Source organism: Haliaeetus leucocephalus, unplaced genomic scaffold (assembly GCF_000737465.1).
Source record: "Haliaeetus leucocephalus isolate CR32 unplaced genomic scaffold, Haliaeetus_leucocephalus-4.0 Scaffold678, whole genome shotgun sequence".
Taxonomy (NCBI): Eukaryota; Metazoa; Chordata; class Aves; order Accipitriformes; family Accipitridae; genus Haliaeetus; species Haliaeetus leucocephalus.
In genome coordinates, this window is record NW_010973114.1 from 4,743,600 (window position 1) to 4,769,348 (window position 25,749).

Consider the following 25,749-nt stretch of genomic DNA (forward strand, 5'->3'; position numbering starts at 1 on the left):
CCTTCCTCTTCCTCCTCCTCCTCCTCCTCCTGCCGTCACCCCCGCGCCTCGCCCGCCGCGGGTCAAGGGCCGCCCTGCCCGCCTTGAGGGAGAGACTTTGGGCGGCAGAAGCGGCTTCCCCGGGGAGGGCAGCTCCCTCCGGACGATCGTAAGTCGGGGCTCGGGGAGGAGACGGGGCCGGGGGGGGGGGGCGACGGCTGAGGCGGCGTCGAGCCGGGGTTCTCGTCCCTCTCCCCGGGGCGGGCTCGGTCCCCGGTGGGTGCTGCCTTTTTTCTGTGGGAAAACTGGGGGGGAGGCATGCCCCCTGCGCGTATCTTAACGTATAGAGTGCGTCTATATGTACTGTACATACTTAGGTCTATCCGTTTAATGGCAGTCCTCAAGAGGCACAGGAATGGCGAGGAAAGCCCAAATGAGGGGGCAGTGCCCTTCACCCCGCTCAGCCAAAAATCCCCCTCACGGCAAAGGGTGAGGGAGCGCTCTCGCCCGAGTAAAAAGGCTGCAGGATCAAACCCGTTTGGAGATCGTGATGGTAATTATGGGATTACTCCCTAATTATCGCCGTCCCGATGCGTGTGCTGGATGAGAGGTGACAGCGGTTGTAGTTGGGCAGGTAGCGGTTGCGCTGCAAAAAATCGTTAAGCTTTCGTGTGCTGAATAATAGGAAGAAAGCGGCGTGGTTTATTTCTTGAAGGACAAAAAATGCTAGAGCTGGACGTACCTGAAATAAGGAGAAAAATACAGAGTTCTCTATTTTCCCTTTATGTAGCTTTAATTATCTGGCCCACTTTATTCCTGCTTCTAAGAAAAATTGCTTCCAGGCAAACCCGTTTTATCTCCAGTTTTGCTCTGCAGCGGAGTTATCAGTGGTTGGAGTGAGCAGAGTGATTTATTTATATTGGAAATGTGGTCGGGCTCTCTATAACCGTCACATTGTTGGTACTTTCATGAATGAGTAAGTGACAGGATTACAAAGCAGGCACGCTTCTTTTAAAAAAATAAAAATAAAAATGCCCAGATTTCATTATTAAACCTTGTGGAAGCTGTGTAGAGACATGTTTTCCATGGGTGTACCCTGACATATTTCAGTAAATCGTGATTTCTGGTGAGGATAACGTGTTCTAGCAAAACGATTCGAGCTGAACCGCTTATCAGATGAGTGGGAAGACCACGCTATTCTTACAGCAGTCCTACTGCAAGCTGCTGCCTGGGACGGAGACAAATGCATGCCAACTGTATTTATTTTTCTTTATTATTTTAATTTGCAGAAACTCTCGTACCAACTGCACCTAAAATATTTTACAATATAAAAGCCGTTTTAAGTTGAGTTCTATGTAACATATAAATTTATTGTGCTACCTGCTGGGATAACTCTTTGAACGGCATGGGAGAACTGGGGGGAAGGTTTTTCGAGGGGCGGGGGGATCCCAAGGTCACTTGGCCAAGGGACTGCAGGCCCTGTGGCTTTGTCACGTCCGAAGTGGCACGGCATCAAATGCAAAGTTATGCTTTAAATCCGGTCAGGAACTCAACCTGCTGCTGACTTGATTAATAGGTGTAAGTGGCTGTGAGCGGAGCAGCAGGGCGGGAGCCGGGAATCGCGCTGCTCTCCGATTCGGTTTCTGGGTGGAGCACCAAATGTTGGTCATGGACCATAAAGCTTTTACTCATTTAGTGCCGCTGCGGTCTGCCAAGCGCTGCATGCGTCTCTCCTTCAGCACATGAGCTGAGTTTCATTAAAGCAGTAGATATGAGCAGCCCTCACCTTTGGCACCTGCTTCCAGATCACTTCTGCCTCCTGGGTGTGAATAAAATAGCCCCAGTGCTGGGGTTAGGTGGGCACAGCCACGTGCCCCCCTCCTCCTACAGTTCTGGGGGTATACAGACCCAGGACAAATCAAGGATATTTCCAAATGAGAAGCATTGTAGGTTATGATCAGTATCTTTAGACAGTCACTCTCTTTTGTGTGTGTGTGATTATTGCTTTAATTTGCTGGAAAGGCCTCTGGAGTCTAGCTTAGGTATTTGTGGACAGTATCATAAGTCAAGATAAACATAGTCAAAACTGAAGAAAAATAAGTTAAGACAGAGGAATTAGGACTTAATGTTATCCTTAATAGGTTGGGCTTTTTTCCAAAATAAGTCAATAACAGCTCAACTTCAGTGGAAGGTCAGGTTTTAAAATGCGGTCTTGTGGCCAAAGTCTAATTGGGCAAAATTAATGAAAACAGCGTGTGACTGGTGAGATTTTTTTTTTAAATAACTTTTATGTAAGTTGAAAGAAAAAATAAAAGGTACTCCAGTTTTTTGCGGCTTGCTCTTTTCTCTCAGAATTTTATCAGCTCTAGAAGAATATCAACTTCTATAACAATTCCAAACCCAATTTGTTGGTTTTTTGTGTGAGTCTCTTTTTCTTGTTTAATTAGAGGCATAATACAGCGACACTTTGGCTTTTGTGTACTTGGACAGAAACCTTTCCAAGTACTTCCTTCACTAGAAGGGTTGTGCAGTGTGGGAGCACCAAAGAGGTGGTGGGATCTCCATCCTCAGGTTTTCAATACGTGACCAGACCATGCCGTGGCTCCCCTGAGCTCACGCTGGCAACAGTCCTGCTGCGAGAGGGAGGGTGGGCTGGAGACCCCCCACCATCTGCTTCTTTGTCATACTGAAAGGGAAGCAGCTTGATGAAGAGGACTTGGAGGTACTGGGCTAGAGGCAAGGATCCAGCGGCTCAGGACGTAAATATCTAATTAAAGCAATTCAGTATTTATCAAATAAATTAAAAAAGGTCTGTCTGCGCTTATGGTTTTGATTCTCCTGCTGGAGTTATTGAGTACTTGCTGCTGATTTAATTAGATGTATGGTGAGGCTGTAACTGTCTTATCACAGTTGTTGATTGCAGCTTACCTCTAGCTAGGAGGTAATATTGTTACTGCCTCCAAATAGCTACTAGATACTGCTTTTAGTTTGGGCTTGAAGTTTTAATGTTGAGGCATCAGCGCTTCAAAGAAAAAGCATCTTGTGCAGCCGTCTGTGCCCCCTCACCCCCCCGCATCCTGGCGAGACATACCTCTGAAGGAGGGAGCTCTGCACATTGTAAAAACAACAACAAAACCCACCCAGCTCTCTGCTTGTCCTCGGGGACTGTAAGCTGTGACAGTGTTCGATAACCTTGAACTACAAGCTGGATCCCGTGGCCCGAAGTGAACTCTGCCTATCCCTGCATGTTGCTTTATCTTTGCCATTGCTTGAGCGGAAGAGTTTCAAGCGTAAGGGTTTTGTCAGATCTGCCTGCTTCTGAGATGCCTAAGGTATCCCCGCGCAGAAGAAGGCTTTTGTAAGCAGGAGTCTAATTATATCTACCAAAAGGGATCTCAGAACTGATGCGTGTGAGCTGCACAGTGCTGGACTCCTCCATTTAACCTTGCCCTGTAGGGAAAAGTACACTCTGTGTTCCCTCTCTTTTATCCTTGCCCTCCTCTCCTGTTGTTTCGGTGCGCTTTAGCCATTAATGGATGTACGATACCCGGCATTTCCCTTGGATGTTTGCAGCACAAGGAATAGCTGGTTTAGGTGGTAAGTAGTAATACAGCACGGAAAGCTGCCCTTTATGCCTTTTTCCTTCCAACACCCAAATTATTTTTGGTCCCCGTTTTATTGGTGGGACTGTGAATCACGGATTTGGAAAGGTATGAAGGTGTGACTCCTTACTGTAATGCCAAACAGTGGGATTTGGGCACCTAAATATGCTGTGGCTGATGCGCATTTCAGAAGGCAGCTTGCCTGCGAGCACGTGGGCATTTGTAACACATTTTGGAAACTGAGGTTTTGTCTCCTGAGTCACAAGCTGACCATTGAACCATCCTTTACTCTTCCTTCGCAAGGTCAAGTTCAAACCTGGATTTAGGAGGATGACATCTGTTTTTCTTCATTTATTCCGTGCTCTTTTCACAGGTCTAGTGTTATGTCTGATTAGCAATTACTGCTCTGATGTGGCAAAATTGGTGCCTCGGTTCCAGCAGCCTTTAAACCCCAGGGAAACGGCTCTCTGTGTTACTGGCTAATGGTGCATGTCTTACAGCATCACGTGCTATTTCTCCAGTTAGTTTCAGGGTTCAGGTACCACAAATGATTTGCGATAGAAGAAAGGTACAAAGTAGAAGGTGGCTTTACAGTTAAATACAACAGCAACCCAGAAATTACATAAAACACTGAGCTTATTTCAGTTGCAAGGCTGAAGTTGGGAGATAATGGGCCTTTTCAGCACTTCTGGATTTTGTATGTTTTGCAGTTTTTAATTAAAAGCCCATATTCTTATTCCTTATATGGGCTGGATGCGCAGAATGAGATAATTGAAGGTTTCAAAGGCAATTACAAACTGTCGTATCCTAGTTTTTAAGTACTTGACTTTGCAACCTCAATGATATCTCTGGGTCCAATTAAAAATCCCATATATAGAGAGTTAACGTATTTTACCACAAGATGAATCTAGAATAACGTTTTGTCTTCAGTTACTTCAGATTATCACTAGGGTAAATGAGATTGCTTTTTTTCCCTCTTCTTTAATTGTGGAGAAAATTCAGTGCTCCACTCTGGTTGTTTCTGGATGAAAAATATCAATCTTACAAAAGCTATCAATGAATCTTGATCTAAATAAAGGTGTTTCAGGTCTCATACACAAATGTTGCCTTTCTCCTCTCTGCATTGCATCCTGCAATGTTTTCATTGTTTCATTGAAAAGTGGTTTGCAAAATCCTGAGAGAGGAAGATGAAATCTTTATTTTAATCTTTGATTTGTAATTGCTGGAATATGGACCCTGTTCTGTGATCCCACTTGGTACAAGTGAGGTACTATTCATCTAGATTGCTCTAATGCCAGGTTTTTTTAAACATATTTCCAGTATTTTACCTATCTTACCCTCATTCTACATTTCTGCATCTCCTCCCTTTCCCTCCCTTTTCCTTTCCCCCACAGCTCTCAGGTTTGTGGGTTGTAAATAAGGAAAGCAATGTAAAAAATTCCTGGGTGAAAGTTACATCTGGGATTCATTTGGCCCACAGATTGCATGTAAGCCTTTTGGCACGGCAGTCTTATTCTTTTACTGAAAGCAGAGGCTAGAACTCAGCCTGCGCTGCCCCGGGGGATGGCAGAGAGGTTGTGTCATGCTGGCTAATCCTGATGATGAGAATGGATTGAATGGAGAGAGGAAGTGGATGCCCTTTTCTTTTCCTGCTTAGTATTTACCATGTCAATTAGTTAAAAAAAAAAAAAACAAACCAAAACAAAACAAACAAAAAACCCCACCAAAAAAAACCCCACAACAAAAAACCCACAGCCAAAAAAACCAAGTGCAATATAGGAGCTGTACATCATTTTGGTGCAAAAGCATCATGGTATGTGATGGGAAACATTTCTACATTCTCCCTGCCTCGGGAGAATATAGCATACATAACATATTGCTATCTATGTACCTTGAAAAAATTCTGCTCTACTTTCAACTGAGTAATCAAAAGAGGATTTTTTTTTTTCTTTTTCAAAGCTCAACATTCAAAAGGAAACCTCTTATCTATTTGAGAATTCAGTACACTTTCAGAAACAAAAGAGAATGAAATCAGCAACCGTAGGTCTCAGAGCAACACTGATTTTAATAATGTAAACTTTCTTCTCTAATGAGTAATAAGCAGTTCCATCTTTCACGGCCTTTTAAAATTGCTTTTAGTAAGGGACTGGATTTGTTTTAATCCTTTTCAGTATGTAAAGCCCCAGATATTTCAATCCCTTAGGGGCTCAGTATTTTCTAGCTCTGTTTGAAAAGGCAGAGGAAAACAGCTTTCAGAAATTGACGGAATCTGTGACTGATATAATTTAAATTTTTTTTATCCAGAAAGTGACCCAAAAGTGTCAGTTAAGAATAAGATCTCTGGCATCCCACCCTGTGGATTAGCATCAAACAGGCGTATCATCTAGGTACAGTAGCTCTTTGTACTCTGACCTAGTTGTTTCTGTTTTGGCGTGTTCCTTCTCGAAAGGTTATTTGGAAGAGATGCAGAATTTGCTCAACAAACAGCTAAAGCAGTATCACCTGCCATGTGAAGTGCTTCTGTTTAAAATGGACCCTAGCACAATAGGATTGTCAATACCTAAAACTGTCTGCTGTGCTGCATAGTCAGAATGGATACTCAAAACATGTAAGATGGTTTGTTCTGGAGGATGCTTTTCCCAAGGAAGTGTTAAGAGTGCCTTGTCTGGGATGAGACTGGTATTTCTGGAGTGTTCTAGTGAATTCAGCTTGATAATACTATTTTTATATGGTTAGCAATTAATTGTCACTGTTGTCCTGTATATAGCTGCATTGGTCTTGTGTTGTGTGCATGCATAACTATTAACTTAGCTGTGTTTTCTTTTTCCTTAGATATTTCCAGAAAGTGCCTCAAGGAATCTTCCTTATGTAGAAAAACCCTACAAGAAAGACAGTGTGGTTTCTGGCAACTTGTGAAGCTAAGCTGTCAAAATGGCAGAAAATAAGGACAGTAATATTAAAAACGCAGATGTGAGACCCAAAAGCAGCCGGAGCAGAAGCGCAGACAGAAAGGATGGTTACGTCTGGAGTGGAAAGAAGCTCTCCTGGTCAAAAAAGAGTGAGCATTGTTCTGACGCTGAAACAGCAAGTGCTGCAGGAAGATCAGGGACTAATTTAAGGAGCCAAGAGAGGAAGTATAGCTGTTCGTCTATCGAGCTGGATCTAGACCATTCGTGCGGTCACAGGTTTTTAGGCCGCTCTCTCAAACAGAAGCTGCAAGATGCTGTGGGTCAGTGCTTTCCCATAAAGAATTGTAGCAGCCGGCACACCTCAGGACTGCCATCAAAAAGAAAAATTCATATCAGTGAGTTAATGCTAGATAAGTGTCCTTTCCCTCCACGCTCGGAGCTAGCTTTTCGGTGGCACTTGATCAAAAGACATACAGCCCCTATAAGCCCAAAAGCGGAGGACTGGATAATTGCTGACTTATCCCAGCATGAGGAAAGGGAGGATCAGCTGCGAGACGATGAGATTGCCAATGGGGGAGCGGACTCTTCCTCCCAGTCCTGCGACTTCACTGACAGCAGTTCCTCTAGGGGTGATTTGAGGTCTGAGTTGGTTACAGGTAAGGTGGTAAGGAGCAGTAAAGATGAGAGCGATATGGACTCTGACGATGAAGTTATAACACTGTGCACAAGTTCTAGAAAAAGAAACAAGCCCAAATGGGAAACGGATGACGAGCTGCTACGAATGGAAACACCTCCGAAATACCATACGCAGATTGATTATGTCCACTGCCTAGTCCCAGACCTCCTCCAGATCAATAACAATCCCTGTTACTGGGGAGTCATGGATAAATATGCAGCTGAGGCGCTGCTAGAAGGAAAGCCAGAGGGAACGTTTTTGTTACGAGATTCTGCCCAAGAAGACTATTTGTTTTCTGTGAGCTTCAGGCGCTACAGTCGTTCCCTCCACGCGCGGATAGAGCAGTGGAATCACAACTTCAGCTTTGATGCCCATGATCCTTGTGTCTTCCATTCTCCGGACATCACGGGACTCCTAGAGCACTACAAAGATCCAAGTTCCTGTATGTTCTTTGAACCACTTTTATCCACTCCGCTAAACAGGACTTTTCCTTTTTCTCTTCAACATATATGTAGAACGGTTATTTGTAACTGTACAACTTATGATGGTATTGACGCACTTCCTATTCCTCCATCGGTGAAGCTGTATCTGAAGGAATATCATTATAAGTCGAAAGTTAGAGTACTCAGGATTGATGTACCAGAGCAGCAAAGCTAGAAAATATTTTTATGAAAGAATGAAATTGTCTCTAAACAGACAGATAGTGTGTTCAGTCTTTCTTCCTTCTAGGGTTCTTTTTTTTAATAGCAATTTGATTTTTTTTTTCTTTTTCTGCAGATTATTTACCACCCAAACTAGCCTCTGTCTAAGGCTTTTTTATCCAAATGTACTTTGAGTCTCCCAGCTCTCTTTTTTAGAAATTATATTCATTGTGGGCTTTTGGTACTGTTCCCAGCCTAGAGTTTTATGGAATTACAGGTAGACTTTCTGGTATTTCTATAGATGGATAGTCTTTAGATCTAAAAACCCTAAAAAATCAGTTTTGAACTTGATCTGTCTTTTATATTGTATTTACATATGTTGCTGACATGTTTGAAATAATGCACTGTTAACTAAAGATTGACTCATCTGTATTTTCTGCATTTCTTTTAAAATGAGTGCTCTAGCCTCTGTGTGTGTGTATGTATGTCTGTTCAAATCTAATGTACTAAATTCATCAGTCTATTTCTAACATGACTATTCCTAGCAAAATGAAGTTTGAAAGAGGATATGATCTTTCTATAAATACATCAGGGGACTAAACACCAGGGAGGGGAAAACAATTCAAGTTAAGGACAACGGTCAGTACAGGAACAAACATGTATAAACTGGTCCTGAAAAGATTTTGGTTGGAAAAGAGGAGGGCTCGTCATCGTCAGAGCAGCGGTGTTCTGGAACAGCTTTTCATTTTGTATAATAGCAGTAAAAAGCAAACTGCTCATAAACTGGGATTTGATCAGTGTCTGGAAGGGATAATGATATAGTTACTTATGATAGATGGGACTTGGACTTGGTAACTCTATTTCTATGTTACTATTTCATTATATGAAATATACCCAGTTTTCACTATGGGAGCTGCTGCTTCTGAAATGATAAGGCATGGAACGGAAGGGTGAGAAGGAAGACATTTCCTTAAAAATCTGCATATTAAACTCTGTGATCTTGCATGGTTGATCCTGAGGTGATAATAACTTTCTTACTTTGTTAGTGGGAGGGTTATTTTTTAAATGAGTGTAGTTTAAAAAAAAAAAAAAAGTCTGCAGATTTTTCTTGCAATGTGAAGCATTTGCTCGAGTGGCCTCCTGCCAAATTCCATGTACGGGAAAACCACGCATGGATAATGCTCCTAAAAGCATTACTTACATTACATGGATAGGCAGATCTGCTGCTGAATTATTAGTGAAATCCCAATGAGGCTCAGTGGATCTGGGTTCAGGCAAAAAACTCCGTTGCTTTCCAGGCTGGCCTGGGGGCACAGCGCCAGGAGCTGCAGGAGTGACCTGCAGGGCTGTTGTCTTCACTTGTGTGTGCTTTATCTCCTCTCACAAAACTGGACCCAGAACTGCTCTGCCAAAAGTATGTGAGATGATGTAATTGTAACTACAACCACCGCACTGTTTCCTCTCCTTTGATCACAGGGAGCTTTTGTGTCTTCTTGAAATGCTTTTGAAACTGAGACCCCAAGCCTGTAGAATTACAAATGTGTTTAATTTCATGCATGCAAAATATCTTAGCAAAAATCGGCAATTACCTGTGTGCTTGAGGTTATGTTTGTGTGCAGGCTAGGAGCAGCAGAGGACAGTGCTGTAGAGTCTCGCTCCGAGACTGTAGACTAAGACTAAGCAATATTTCTATTTGAATCATTTAATTTCACCATGTACAGAATCATACAGACTTGCGGACATCAAATCCATCCTGCAAGCTGGGTACTCAGGAGTTACCAAGGAAGCTTTGCCGTGCAACTCCACCGGGGATCTGCTAGCCTGCCCTTGCCCCCTGCCCCGAGCAGAGAAAACCCTTTCCTCTAAACTGCTGTCACTGTGATGATGTAAACAGATTTCCAGGGACATCTGCTTAGAGACCAGACCGTTTGTTTTCACTGTGTTTTAAATAGGTTTTGAACCAAAGTCTCCAGGGAGAAAATGCTAACACATCAATCTATCACATCGCACATGGATGAATACGCTACAGGACAAACTCTCAGCTGCTATAAATCAGCGTGGCTTTATTGATAACACTTATAAGAGCTTATACCAGCTGAGATTCTCCCTCCTCCATATGCAAATGATAATTGTATGACTGATGCCAGAAAAATTACACTTTTTTTGGTAATCTTTTCCTTGTGCTGCTTCCATTCAACTGACATTGCCTTTTGCATAAACTGTATTTTATCAAAGACAGCTTCATACTAGTAAATCTATTTTTCCCTCTTACCTATCACTGCCATTTTACAAATACAAAGCGAGTGAGCAGCAGGGATCATCTCTGCTCTGCTCTTTTACGCTGTGCCTGTCACGGTGGAAGGGTGGCCTGTGACTTGTGTGGCTGCAGTACAAAGTAATAGTATCTGGTTCAAAACCTGACTTCACAGAGCGACGTCAGAGATATTTGTGGTCTGCTTGATTAAAATTCTCTTTCAGAAACTCTTAATTAGGGCAAAAAGCTCATAATTTTAGATAGAGATTAGCATTATTATTATTTTTATTGCAAGACCACAAAAAGTAGATTTTTGACCAGAAGTTGTACTTGCTTTGGAAGTTAGCGAAGGCCACTGTCTCTTTCAAAATCAGCAAAGATTTTGTCCCTTCAAAATGAAAGGCCACGAAAGAACCTTTTTTGGGGTATAGTTCCCCAACGCACTGTGTTTTCAGTGTCATTCTCTATGCAGCCTACATTGTTTTGACATTTGTTGATGCATCACTTACCCCAAAAATGTCTTGAGCACTCCAATTTTAGGAGACCTATATAATGTAGCGGTTGGGGGAAGAAGGTGTGGCACATAAAAATAGTGCCTTTGGACTTTGGGACAGTTAATTGCATTTGTTTAGAGAAATTGTATGTAGAAAATATCAACAAATGGGTTTTTGTGGAAGTTCACCTTATTTTTTCTTGGTTTATTTGTCCAGATCATTCATACCTGTGTGACATTTGTACCTAACGACTGAGTTGTGTATACATGTGCAGTCTGTGAGAGAAAGATCCATTTCATCAAGTGTACATTTTTTTATGAAACTGTGGTAGGTTGACCCTGGCTGGAAGCCAGGTGCACACCAAAGCCGCTCCATCACTCCCCTCCTTCAGCTGGACAGGGGAGAGAAAATTTAACAAAAGGCGCATGAGTGGAGATAAGGACAGGGAGAGATCACTCACCAATTACCGTCATGGGCAAAGCAGACTTGACTTGGGGAAAATTAATTTATTACCAATCAACCAGAGTAGGGTAACGAGAAATAAAACCAATTCTTAAAACACCTTCCTCCCACCCCTCCCTTTTTCCCGGGCACAGCTTCACTCCTGATTTTCTCTCCCTCCTCCCCTCCAGCAGCAAAGGGGGACGGGAAATGGGGGTTGGGGACAGTTCCTCACACGTTGTCTCTGCTGCTCCTTCCTCCTCAGGGGGAGGACTCCTCACTCTTCCCCTGGTCCAGCGTGGGGTCCCTCCCATGGGAGACAGTCCTCCACGAACTTCTCCAATGTGGGTCCTTCCCACAGGCTGCAGTTCTTCACGAACTGCTCCAGCGTGGGTCCCTTCCACAGGCTGCAGTCCTTCAGGCACAGACTGCTCCAGCGTGGGTGTCCCACGGGGTCACAAGTCCTGACAGAAAACCTGCTCCAGCGTGGGCTCCTCTCTCCATGGGGCCACAGGTCCTGCCAGGAGCCTGCTCCAGCGCAGGCTTCCCACGGGGTCACAGCCTCCTTTGGGCATCCCCCTGCTCCAGCGTGGGGTCCTCCCCGGGCTGCAGGTGGAGATCTGCTCCCCCGTGGACCTCCCTGGGCTGCAGGGAACAGCCTGCCTCCTCACCATGGTCTTCCCCACGGGCTGCAGGGGAATCTCTGCTCCGGCGCCTGGAGCATCTCCTCCCCTCCTTCTGCACTGACCTGGAGGTCTGCACCAAGGATTGTTGCTCTCACATATTCTCACTCCTCTCTCTGGCTGCAGTTGCTGTTGCACAGCAACTTTTCCCCTTTCTTAAATCTCTTATCTCAGAGGCGCTACCACCATCACTGATGGGCTCAGCCTTAGCCGGCAGCGGGTCCGACTAGGAGCCGGCTGGCATTGGCTCTGCTGGACATAGGGGAAGCTCCCAGCAGCTTCTCACAGAAGCCACCCCTGTAGCCCCCCCGCTACCAAAACCTTGCCATGCAAACCCAGTACAGAAACATGAGAACTCAAAACATCTATTTTGCTTAAATCCATGTACCTTTTTTCCTTTTTTTTTTTTTAATAAGCCTTGTAGAAATTAACTGGTTTTACAATATGCCAAGAATTGTCATCCTGAAGTTTTCCTCCCGCTGCTGTCATTAACAGTCTTACCAGTGCTGCTCACTCCACTAATGCTTTATAACACCTTGCATCTGAAGTATGATCCAAAGACAATCAAGTCTTGAAGTTCAGTGTTGAAGCCCTCTAAAAAATTAGCCTCAGAAACAGGGTGAGAACTTCTATTTTCTAAGCCCAAGCTGTTGCAAGACAGAGATCCCAAGTTCTTCAGGATGAAGATTAAATGTGGAACAAGGAAAGGTACGGAGGTGTGCAGAAAAACACGTGCTCAAGGCTACGCAGCAGGTCAGTGGCCAAGTGAGGACGTAATCCAGAGGTGATCCTGGCCACAGCCCCCCTGTTTTGGGGCACCCAGCCAGCTTTGCATCAGGAATTGTGTCAGCATGACGTGGTTTGTATTGTTTTGAAGGCGGTTCCGTAGGAGGACAGTAGAAACACAGCGTATTGAATTGGTGTGAACAGCTTCTGGTAAGAAAAAAGATCTGATTTTGATAAATTATTTTGATGTAAGTGGGAAAAAAAAGGTCAGGCTTTTGATGCACGCTGGGCAAACAACATATACAAGCTATTTTTACAGGATGGTTTAAAAAAAATTAAATACTCTTTCCATTAATGATGTTCTCTGGAGTTTACTTTTGCCTGAAGTGACTTTTTGCAGCTGTGTAGCAATGTCAGTTGTTGGCCCGGTGCCGTCAGTTCAGAGGAACTCCAGCTCCCATCAGAATCATCAATGGATTTAGGGTAGTTTGTGTGTCCAGTAATTGGGAGTACACATTTCTTCTCAATTTTCCTATTCTCAGCACTGGTCTTGATGAAATCCAGGGCACATTTGGAACAGGATATGTGTATCTGTAGTAGCATATCCAATTTAAAAAAAAAATAAACAAGTGATCGTAATTTAAATGCTTTCCTTTTAAAGATGCTGGTGTGTTTCCAATATAAAGAAGAAATCCTTGTATGATGCAGTCATACATGGCCTTACTGTAAAATTGACATGCTCTTAAATAATTAAAAAGGGGGATACTTTAATTTTGAAAAAGGATGCTGGAGGAAGGAGGTTAAAGGAAGCTTTTAGTCAGCTCTAAGGTTGGATTTATTGATCTAGTGATCAATCCCTTTCTCTTTCCTGAATTTAAAGCTAATGGGAGACTGTGGTCAGAGATGAGTGGCTTTTAGTTAAGGTTTTTGACTCTTATAAATAATACAACAAATGTCCTAGTAAGTAATAAGAAATAAGATACTCGCTCATTCTTTTTAAATAGAACAAATGTGGCAAACAAGACTCAGCTGTAATTTTTGAAGTCATTTATTAGACAAATTGCTCTTCTCTACTTCTTTTACAAGAGAGACATAAACCATTATATTATTTATTCATGAATCATAGCCATTAAGATGATAAATCAAATTATCAGCTTCCTGTCTCTCTTCAGTTTTAATCATTTTTTATAGTTCATGCAATATAAAGACAGCTTCCTTCCTATGAAACAAGAGACCTTCAGAGACCTTTTTATTGTAAACGTACATTTCCTTCCCATTTTTAAGTATATCCTAGTGATTTTCTCTGTCAATTTTATCTGCAATAAAAATCCAATAAGGAACTTGTACATTGATTCAATATAGCAAAGTTAGCTATGAAGTAAGTGATTTTGGTTAACCTCTGAAATAACGCAGTACTGGAAAACGACGTTAAAGGATTTTTTTCTGCAACCCCTAAATGTACATGGTAGTATCATACATTTAATAGAGAGAAATATTTAATAGAGAGAAATCTTGACACAAGCTCACATACTGATGATTAGACCTTTCTCCAAAGGTTTAATATGAGCTGTGCAGTAGTATCACTTTTTTTAATACATTTAAGCTTACTTCTTCTGCTATATTCACACAGCCAGTATATCTTTGCCTCTTCCCATACAGTGGGAGAGCTAAGGTCACTCTGTATGAGCCGAGATGGTTTCACGCATCCTTTCTTTGCTTGCTTTCCGTCTGCGTCTGTCTGGTTCAGCATCTAAAACAGTTGTAGGACGAGCCACACTGTGACGTGGTGGTGTGGGTGGACAGCTTGTCCATTCAGAAAGAAATGCACATTGATTTCCATTCCAAACAGCGGCAGCTAACTGGTTTTAAACTTGATCGTCCTTGTTAAATACTACTCTCAGGAAGCACTGATGAGGTCAGAGTTACCGAGGATGGAAGAAGAGCCTCTGTCTGCATCATTAGAAATACTCATCTGTGCTACAGTGTAAAAATCAATATTTGTTTACTCAACTCTATGAATAATAGAGTTTTGAATGTAAATATATAATTTATGCATCTAAAATCTATAGCATGGGGCTGACGTGAGTTGCAATAACTTCCCTCTTTCCTACATCCATTTTAAAAATCCCCAGGGTGTCAGAGTGATGCGTTATCTGGCCAAAACATGTCCTCAGCCCAGCCTCCCCCCAGGCAGGTCATTACGAACACCTTCCTGCGGGGATCCTTGCAGGGTTAGAAAAGACTGCCAAGTGCCCCAAGAATGTCCTCGCATGGCTACTCCAGTTATTTTATTGCTGGGGAGAATCCCTTGAATGGTGTGTGTTTGGGACAAGTCAGTGGGATGTCTGGATCAGACAGCATAGCTCCCGGTGGTGGCCACAGCATAATTAAAAGTCATAGCAGGCTCATTAGCCCATTAAGGATGTCTGGCCACTGTAGGGGGCCAAAGCCAGCATCCCTCTGCTAAAGCTGGCCCTTGTGAATACGGATCCCTCTTCCCCCCACCAGTGCAGAGATACGAGGACGACTGTCTTGCGAGATACGAGGACAAGAACCTTGCAGGGCAGCTGCCATGGAGGCAGCGCATCTCCACATTCCCACCACGGTGGTGACATCTTTTTGCAAAGGCCATGCCCTGTAAAGTCCAAAAATGTTTGTCTCCCTGTCTTCCTCGTTGCGCTTGTGGCTCTTGCATATCAAAATGATGCAGTGGAAAAAACACTGAGCTCATGTTACGTACTGTAATCCACCAGCACAAAGCCATTGCTGGAAAGTACCAACTTAAGAAAGATTCTAATCCAGCTTTGAGGTAGAAGGCCCTGTTGGCCATACAGGAGCTCTTCCATCTTATTTTCCTTATTTTTCTTTTTAATTCTTTGGGGGAAAAAAAAAACCAGCTTAGTTATTTCTTAAGTCTCATACTCAGCCACTAGCTAAGAGCGTCTCTGAGTTTGTCTCAGCTGGACAGGTTCATTGCCAGACCTTTTTCTTTAATGTGCATCAATTGGAATAGACTACAGTCCATTGCTTGTGCTAACATGGAATTTTTGTTTAAGGAAAAGGCTGGGTTCGTCCTTCGTAGCAGTTACGTGATTGTATTTCTAGGTCAGGTCTTTATGTGTAGTCACATGAAGTTTCAATTTGGACAAAACACCCAGTAAGGGTCTTGATGCTTGATGGTGTTATGATTAGAAAGTTGTCTAATCAAATTTTGTTTCCAATTAAAAAAATTGGATTAGCTCTCAGACTGAGACCTTCACTGTTATTTTTAGTCTACAACTAATGAACCCCTGAAAATAGAGTGTATAATGAAAATACGGTGATTGGTTCTGCTGGGGTGGCTGGGAAAATACATTAGCAGATCAGAAAGGGTAATAAATCTTCCGTCACAACCTTCCTCATTAAACTAGATAATTTGAAATTGCCTCTAGTGTATTAAACAGTTCATTATTTTGTAGGGGAGCAACACACAAGACAAAAGAGTAGTGTTCTTTTAATTGATATCCAAAGCCTGAAAAAAAAAGATCAAGCAAATTTAGTCAAGAAAAATCAATGTGAGCACTGGCTGTGTTGCTGCACAACTTGTTCGGAGCCATCTGAAACGTCATGTCCTCCAACCTAGGGGAAGGAGGAAAGGTCTCTAGAAAATACTGGGGGACAGAGGGCAGGGGGAAGGGAACAGCTCTACTAAATCTAAGATAGTGTTTTTCTCCACCAGCACAGCTGCAAAATTAGATAATTTCAGGCTTGTGGATATTTTTCTCATTATTTTAATGCATTAGAAATGAACAGCCCCCAAGACTTAATTTCTTTAGTTTATCAGCACCTTAGTGTTATTCCCGAGGCATCTAATGTTTCAAACAGGCAAAGGGTGCCGTCAGCCCGAGGGAAGGGTGTCTGCAGGAGCATGAAGGATAACCGGAATGGGAAAGCGCAGCAAGAAAGGGGAATTTGGGGTGACAGCTGAACCGAGGAAGGAAGCCAGTGCCGGGGTGCAACAGAGACTTTTCTGTGTGTGGCTGGCTATGACCTCTCAGCAGCAGGAATGGGAAATCTCCACCCTGGTGTTTTTGGCAAGGAATATCTCTGTGCGATCTTCAGCCTCCTCAGAAATTCCTCATTTTTCAGGACATCTTTGACCTGGCAAGCTGGAAGCTGAGGGCAAGCTGAAGGCTTTTCTTGTCCGTCTCTTTAGAGCAAAAACACTGGCATTAGACTAGAAGATAGCTGAGATCTTGCTGCCGCCAAGGTAACACAGGGTTGGCGAGCGGGACATCCTGTCATTTTTATACTCCTGTCATTTTATACTCTCCGAGCCAAATTGTATCTTGGTGTGATGCTGCTGGCTCTGGTATCCTTCCTTGTACACAAGGAATCTTGGTCCCGTGCCCAAAGAGAGGGCAAATGTGAAGGGGAACTAGGAGAACATTTTATTAGGGAAGATATATTCAAAGGTGGCACTGCGTAGGAGGGTGCGAGTTTGAGTACGCTAGGCAAATGAGGCACTTCCCTTTGTCTCTTTTACGTTGATTCACTAAGAACACACACATTTATTAAGATAAGCCAAAAAAAAAAAAATGTTCCCTGTTTGAGCAGATGCCTTTTCCTGAGTCCTCCTCTCCTCCAAGTGAGACAAAAAAAAAAATCAGCTCTCACCCCTTCCCAGCCAGCCTTTCTCATGCATGAGCAATGCTTGGTTTCTGCTAGATATTCCCTCCTGACAGGATCTTCTGCTACCACAGGTATGATCTGTTGGTACAAATTACCTGAGTGGGCGGCAGATTCTTGGCTAGACAAAAGACTAGCCAAGGAATAAAAGGATCCTTTCTTTCCCATGAGCCAGGGGGATGCACTGAATACTTAGAGATTGTGCTTCATTTAATAGCAAAAGCGCAAGTAAATAATCCCTTGCTTTATCTGATGCCCTCCTTTATTGTGCTTGCAGGCAGACAGGATTATTGAGGAGAAAGGGATGGGGGAGGCTGGAGAAGACCTAAAGGGAAGGAAGGGGGAGGCAGGGAAACTGGGGAACCGGAGTCGCCTCTTTCCAAGGGCTTCCCAAGCCAAGCGTTGTGCCCCTGCTCTTTATCTCCTGTCGTTTTTCCCCCCAGATTGTACTCTTAACTGCTTTGACACCCACACACTGTAATCAAATAGCACTCCTGAAAGCACATTTTGGAACCTGTTTGTCAAATGTTTGGCCGTGTTAGGGTAGAAATTATTCCAGATAAATTCATTCAATGCTTTATGAGCTAAAAATGGCACATTTGTTATCACACAAATAACATATGGCATTAGCAAATGAAATTTAATGTTGTAGCAGCTGAAATCACAAGTGTAGCTTGTCCACCTTAACCTGAAATGCACAGTGGTAGGAAGTAAAGCAAAAAGATGTACACCTCCCACCATCTCGTGTTGGCTGGAGTACTGTCGCGAGCATCCAAAATTCTTTCTTTCGCTCCCTCTGCCAGCTTTGGCTTTGTCGTATTTGTACTCTAATATAAGACTTTTACACTGACTTACCTAGTTTTATATAAAAGCAGAACATGTGAATGGCCATGCCAGGCTGGGCCAAAAGTCCATCTGGCCACGTACCCCATCCCCAACAGTGGCCACAAGTAAAAGCTGAAGGAAGAGTAGCTCAGACAGTGGCCGGCTCAGTTTAGCCATGTGTGCTTTACTTGTCTCAAAATCAAAACAAGCATTACTATATTAAGTTATTTTGAATGAGGAGCTAAACGGCTCTACGCTGGTGCTTTTACAGTCTAAATCTGATAGTGTGTCTTAATTTCTAACAGTAGGGAGATTCATTGCAAACAACTGACTGCAAATCAGTGAATGAATGAGAGTAGATCTCCACAGAAGTATTCTTAATTCATTTGCCAATTACAGTTCATTTTTAATTATGAAAATACATTTTAGCAGGCATGTAATATATACTTTGTCTAAAAGAAAAGTAATTTCTAGCAGTATCAGACATAACTACAGTGCTGGCTATTAAATCTTTGCTGAGAGGGAAAGGAAAGAGTCCATTCATTTTTTTACTGCACTTCAGCATAGTCGTTTTGGAGTCTGATTCTGCAATCCTTGCTACCTACTTGTTCCTTAGGAACAATTTGTGTGATTAGGAGCTATTCATAAGTTTAAATAACATCGTGATTGTTGGTTTTACCTCCTGTTACTTCGCTAAACCGGTGGTTCAAATAGTGGAGCTGGGGGAAGGCCTCCTGTTTGGGGAGTTGGTTCTTTCTGCTATTTTGGCAGCATATCTTTTTGTTTTCCCAGAATGTGTTTAGCTAAAGTAGCGCCGAGGAAGGAGTGTGACACGGTCCAGAACAAGACTGGTTTTCTCAGGTCACCAACCGGCCCGGACCCTGTGATGCTGGGCTGAAATATTACCGAGGAAGTGTTATTCATGTTCATTATTTGTATTGCAACAGTAGCTCGATACTGCTAACCTCAAAACTAAAACAAGGAGATGCTCCATGTCCCAGAGAATTTCAAGTCTAAGCATAGAATGGGAAATACTATATGAATATAGATAGAAGTGGTGGAAGGGAGTGGGCTCTGCAGCAGTGGTATTAACCAAGTCCGGGGCAGCAGTCGTGGGATGGGGAATCAAAGGACGGGAATTTCATGGAGGAGGAGGAGGAGGAGAAGGAGCTCCTGCCAAGCCGAGCAAAGGCGACGAGCCGGGGGGGACACGACCTGGGAAAGCAGGCAGCGGCAGCAGGGAGCGGAGTTTGCTGGAGGCAGTTTTTAAATGCCCATTCTGCTAAACTGCCTCCAGCACAGCCCTGGGGAGCACGAAATAACAAGGCAATTATGTCCTCAGCTCCCTGTGATATTGTTAGAGTGGAGCCCAGCATGTTTTGCAATGTACTTTATCACAATAGTCGGTTCCTTTTCTTTCTAAATGGCTGTATTTCTGCTAATTAATTAGGATGCATTCACCCCTGGGCGGAGGGGGGGGAAAGAGCTTACAGTGGGGATTTGAAATCTGTTTCTTCAGACAATATTACAAACATTTACAGGGAGGAGCAGCGCTTGCCCCCGGGCAGGGAGAGCTGAGATAACATATAATGCTCGCTCATACAGCCTAGAGCTATAAGACTCTGGTCTGGCAGGGAGAAGAGCAGCCTGGCTGCTGGGAAGCCTCAGAATGAAGTTTGGATGTAGGACTTCCATGAAAAAAATCCAATGCTGGATTAACAGGGTGTTTTTGCCTTGCTTCAGTGGGATCTCCCCAGGGTAAACCTGCACAAAGACAAACCTGTCACCCAAACTCAGCGGGGCTGAGACTTTCTCATCTCAAACCTCATACAAAAAGCCCCGAAATAAATGAGGAAGCTTTGAAATGAACGTTGGAGCAGGCTCATTCCAAACCTTCCGTTATCTCACTTCCAATTTATCACTGAAATGTCTGTAATTCTCCCCAGGGAGACTTTCTAGTATTTAAACAGCTACTACCCTGCATAATTTCTTCCTGTTTTCATAAGAGAGAAGAGGAACTGAGAACATTATGCTAAATGCCTCAAGAGTCCAAAGAATAGAGATTTTCACGGAATTTTCTGAATTTATTATCATTGCTAGGGCTGTGGCTGGAAACACCCCAAGGTTAAAAAGTTCAAATGTTTGTTTTCTTTTCTTTTTTTTAATGACTCTTGCTTGAAATGATCTTGACTTCAGTTAATTCCAGCTACATTTGCACTTTAAAGGAGCTCTGTCAGACAGATATTAAAAATATTTAAGTCTCATTTATTTATAGGAATCCTTCATACTTGGGTGACTATTGACTTGACAAATCCATTTGACCTAAAATACAACTAAGAAGTGTATTTGTGGTATGTTTATTAGTTGAGAAGTCTTTCCTGGGCTAATCTGTTTTCCGGCTGTACTCTTCCAGCAGGCTGATGGAAAAATAAGACCCAAAGAAGGCAGCGGATTTTTAACAGTGGTCATGAAAACTGCTTTATTCTCAGGGCATTTTTGCATGGCATTAGCAACTAAAAGGCACCACTTCAGCACGGCACTTAAGCTATTTGCTGAATCAGGGCCTGAAAGCTGAAGAGAAGGAGGAGGAATGACATGGGTGTTATTTCCACAGATTTTCTCACGGCATCAAATGACTATTAGCTGATGTGACAAGATTTTACTGTATTAAAGTTGCAGTGGATGAAATTCGTGCTTTTTTGATGGGGTAGCCTGAGACTGACAAGGCAATTGCAGCCATGAAGTCCCTGCCTGGAGCAGGGAGCATAAAGGTAAGACACAAAACCTTAGTCCTGGAATGGAGTAAATTCCCTCAGCTGCACCAGGTACCTGGTAAATGTCCATCCCAGTTCAGCATAGAAATGTTGGGGGAAAATACCCCCACTCTGAGAGATTCCTAAAACCACTGAAATTAACAGGTGAGCATCGACTTGGTCTTCAGCTGGAGGATTTGGGGTCAGACGGTCAGCTTCTGTTCAGCTGCTATGAACCTCCCGGATGTGTGAGTAAAAGAAGAGTCCCCTGGAGCCAGGCTCTCCACCAAACCTCATAAAAGCAGAAAAGGCAGCTTGGCCCACGCTGCCACGCACCCCTGGATCACCTCTGGATGTAATGCTTTCCACACAGTGTTTTATACTGAATACTCATGTCGATAATTCATCACATGCCCTTCAGTAGCACTTTTGTCATATCAGTGACTTACAGATCCTTCAAGAGCTCAAATGATCCTTCTGTGCATCATTCCCTGAATTACTACAAGCCATTTGACTGTAAATGTGTTCTTTGGCACCAATCAGTGGATGATTGACCTTAGCAGTATGGCTACACCATCAATATACATCTGTAGTAGAGACACTAGCAACTTGGTATTGAACAATTAATTTCACATATAGAAGTGTAGTCAGTGGCTGGGCAAAACTGGAGATCTGGGAGGGTTTGCAGAGGAAGCGTGGCGTGCCAGGCAGAGAGCAGAAGTGCCTGAGCACAGAAGCGTCTCTCGATGAACAAACAGATCCCAACTGCTTTGCACAGAAAGATCAAATGAGGCACAAAGACAGGGCCACAAACGGCATCGTAGCGAAGCGATGAAAAACTTGAGGGACTGAGATTTAGCAACCCAGGGCACATTCTTCCTGCTGGGAGCTGCTCACGCAATCACGGAGATAACCAGCAGGCACCCCATGGCGCGAACGATACCTTCACACAGTGCTGGCGTTGCCTTCAGTGGGTCTCCAGCTGCTGCTGGTGCAGATGGAACCCCAGGCTGCCGAGTGCCAGGGGCTCAGAGGCTTTGGGGGGCGGCGGGATCATTGCACATTTCTTGTCTTTGTCCTTTTCCTAAGGATCTGGCATTGCCCACAGTCATGCAGGACTCGAGGCCAGCTGGACCTTTGGTCTCTCCCACAGTGACTGTTCTTAAGTTTCTCCACCAGGGATGTGTGTGTGTGTGCCTCCAAGTTTCTGTCTGTCAGAGAGTCTGGACTACAGGAAAAATCAACTCTGCCCTCGTTGCCAGGCCAAAGTCTCCACAAGCCAGCTACTCCTCACCTCTTTCTCCCTCTCCACAAAAAGAGCTTCATTTCCAATTGCAAAATAAAAGCAAAATAAAGTAAGGGGGCCTTTTATTTGCTTTTTGAGCTTTTGAAAAAAGAAATTTTCCAGTTTGTCTCCACAGCAGCGGGCACTCGAAAACATGATCCTTCAGAGAATGAAGGGCCATAATTTCATATTATCATCTGCCTGTCAGAGCCGTGGCTGTAAGCCAAACAGCAAATGTCACAAAACTCATTGAGAGGCTGTGAGGATTGCAACACCGCACCAGGAACCACAGTTTGGGATTGGGCATGCAGAAGAAGGGGGAAGGGGAGAACAGAAAAGGGACTGACAAAGGTTTGCATCCCTCAGGGGAACCATGGCTCTCTCTTTGGGGATGGGGAGGAGGTGGGCACCTCTCTGAGAGGACAGATGATGAGGTGGGTTTCACTGGTGTCACATGGAGAGGAATTTTCTACTTCTTATTCACAAAAGACCAAGAAAAAAGTGAAGAGAGCTCTGTCTTCTGCTGCCAGACATAATCACTAGCTCCAAAATCTGAAAAGAAACTCGCGCAGTAGCTTGACACATGATCAAGGCTTTACATATCCATCACTGTGGAAAGAAAATGTACCCAAAAAATTCACTCCTTGTCACAGAAAATGCTTGTGTTAGTACCTAAGTGACTGTCGAAGTCTTTAATGACAGTTCACCTGCTCATAATTTCACAACAAGCAGACAGCAATGCTTCCTTTCCAGTTCAATCCAGTTTCTCTCATCTCCTCAATAGGGTGCATTTGCCATCCCAATGCACTTTGAACCAGTTTTATGATTTTATCTTCATGGCAACAAGCCTCTGCTTTGAAAAAGAGCACTTATTAACTAGAGACGGCGTCATTTTCAAAGTGATTTATTTTATGAGGGTTTTGAAATAAATGATCAGTCAGTGATTGGCCATAGGGGAAAAGCATATAAAAGCTTACCACATGCATTGAACATACCATCTGGTATCCTTTAAAATCTAGCTTCAGGGTGGCTCAGCTAATTCTTCAGAGCGCATGATGTTCACAGGGCACAGTGAAGCATGAATATAAAAGCTGAGTGACATCGCCCAGTAAGAATCAACACCGTAACTGAAGCTTAACATCTTGTATCTCACTGCTCTAGCCCATCACCAGAGACTGGCATTTTCTTAACTAAAACTGACATTACATTCCAAAATTTTAAAGTTGTTAAAAAAAATAAAAACTAATCCTTTTATTTTCTGGTTGGATAGAAAAGGGATGCCTCCGCTGAGTCTCAGTTCCTCCTCCTGACTAGCTGATGTAAAAGCAGGAGGTACAAAAAAGATACTGCTATTGTTCCTCTGAATTTATTGTTTGTGGCATGCACAGCCCTCTGGGTGCGGTAAAGTTTCCTGACTCTGATGCTTGTCACATTTCAAGATCTGTGTTATTGTCCCTGAAAAGTACTAAATCAGACAATTTAAGTATTGTCTGTTGGTCTTTTACCCTAAAATAAAGGCCAAGGCAGGCAATTATGCCCAATTTTGCCACTGAAAGACAAGAGGGATATTGACAAACTAGAGGGTGTTCAGAGGGGGGCCACTGGCAGGGCTGGGGGGTGGGAGCATACAGCATATGAAGAGAGGCTGTGGAAATTGTATTTTTGAGCTAGGAGAGAGGGGAGGAGGGATCTCACTGCAGTCTGCAGCCACCCAGAAAGGGGTTACAGAGCAGGCAGAAGCTTTGCCGAGGTACATGGCAAAAGAACAAGCAGCAACAGTAATGAGTTGCAGGAAGGGACTGTCTGATGAGCTGCAAGGAATAACGGTAGTATTCACAGTGACCATATTTAGGGACTGGACTGAACGTCCAGAGAGGTTGGGCAATCTCCATCTTTGGAGACACTCAAAACTCAGCCGGACAAGGTTCGAAGCTAGCCCTGTTTTGAGATGGAGGTTAGACCAGAGCTTCTTTCCAACACAAATATTTATATGATGCTGAAGAAAAAACAAAGTGGCCTATACTTATACCATAGAGGCAACAGCACAGGCCCTGCAACGTGGACCTGTAATGAAGAACCGCCCTCACATTATCACAGCAAACAGCCTTTCTGAATAATTTAAATAATACCATCGCAGGTCCTACAACAGAGGCATGGAAAATAATGCCTCTTACTAACTGGGAGCCAAATTTCTTTCACACAGCTTCCATTGTCTTCCTTAAGAGCTGCACGCAAGTTCTAAATTTGCAATTTCATCCCAACTTGTTTTCCATTACATAATCTAGAGTGCAAAGTAATGTCTTCCAATAGGATGTGGCCAGGGCTCGGCGTTAGGCCCCCCGAGTCCTATTCCTGGCACTAAGATGGATCAATTGCCCACAAATTATGCAAAGTCGCGTCTGCAGGTCTTTTTACAACCTTCAGCAAATACATACACACAGATGAAGAGCTGTTTGCCTGAAGGAGGGGAAAGCTGTGTATACAAATAAGTATTTGTGCAAAAATCCATCATCTTCTGCTTCTGCAAAGAGAGGGATACACTTATTACACATTGGGCAATCCTAATGTCAAGGTTGGCAAGGTTATTCATTAAAAGTGCTATTGCAGTGCCAGTTTGTTATTTCAAGTGACACATCATCACCGTCATCAGCCGCATGTTTGCTCATTAATTAAGGTTTCTAACTACCAGATTACTTGGGAAGAAACGTCATGCTCTGGGGACTCCTGCTGTCACTGCTGGCAGTCCAGGACACAGCAGCAACCACGCACGGCGAGGCCTTTCAAGCGTGGAAAAGCAAAGGTGAGCTGAACCGCTGTGCCCGGCGCACAGCTGGAAGGCAGATTGATTTCACTCTTATTTGCTCATTACTCCCAACGAGGCCATGCCAGCAGTGCTGTTTCTACACAAACTCCCAGTGATCGCTCTACTCGGAAAGGCAATTCTGAAGGAACTGTGAAATCAGCCTATATTTTCCACAGCGCTTAATTAAATTTGGAGGGAGCAGATTAATGGGATATCATGCCATCGCAGGACTGGGTCTGTAGCGACTACCCATTTAGTTTTTGTAGTAATGATTTCTGCAAATAAAGCAGTAAAAATATTGCGGTTTCATGCCTGGGGCCTGCTCCTGCTGCTGCTTTTTCCCAGTTGCTTCAGAAAATGGCCAAATAATGACCTTGAAAAGTGCAAATAGATGCGCGCTGGCAAAGGGAAGGGCACCAGCGCATGGGAGAGGACCGTTGGCACGTGCTTGGCATCAGCCATGCCCGCGTTTCTGCTGAGTTTAACGGAATTATCTGTGTATGCAAATGCTTGCAGGATTAGTGTCATAGCTCGGAGGGGCAGGGCAGGCAAATGATGCGATGTATTTAGTCCCCCTCACCACGAGGCTCTGAGGATATGAAGGTAGGCAGGGAGAGGTCGTTACCTCGTGTGAGAAAACCTGCCAAGCGTTCAGGTGCGCTGTCCATCCTTTAGGTCCGAAATGTGCAAAGCAGACGTTTTGGCTAAGTTTAGGTACAATCCGGTGGGATTTTGTGCTAGCTGAGGGGAAACCCGTCAGCCGAGACGGCAAAGGGCTACAGATCACCCTCCGCGCCGCTGAAAACACCCTTCGGGGGGCGGCGGAACGAACGTCGCCGAGTACTGCCGCCTCTGGGTGCTCCGAGGCCGGGGAGAAAAGCCGCCCGTCCCGGCGGGGACCCCGACCCGCGGCGGGCGGGAGCCGCCGGCCGAATCCTGTCAGCGCCTCAGCCGTCCCTGGGCGCGCGGGAGGCAGTGGGCGGGAAGGGGCCACGTGACCGCGCGGCGGC

General features: G+C 44.0%; 1 protein-coding gene across 1 annotated transcript; it reads left to right on the forward strand.

Moving 5' to 3' along the window:
- Positions 1-77: 77 nt before the first annotated feature.
- On the forward strand, positions 78-8,273 carry SOCS4 (suppressor of cytokine signaling 4). The gene is made up of 2 exons (XM_010579800.1): positions 78-148; positions 6,414-8,273. Exon 2 carries the CDS (start codon positions 6,513-6,515, stop codon positions 7,821-7,823), a length of 1,311 nt encoding a protein of 436 aa, XP_010578102.1. The 5' UTR covers positions 78-148; positions 6,414-6,512; the 3' UTR covers positions 7,824-8,273.
- The last annotated feature ends 17,476 nt before the right edge of the window (positions 8,274-25,749 follow it).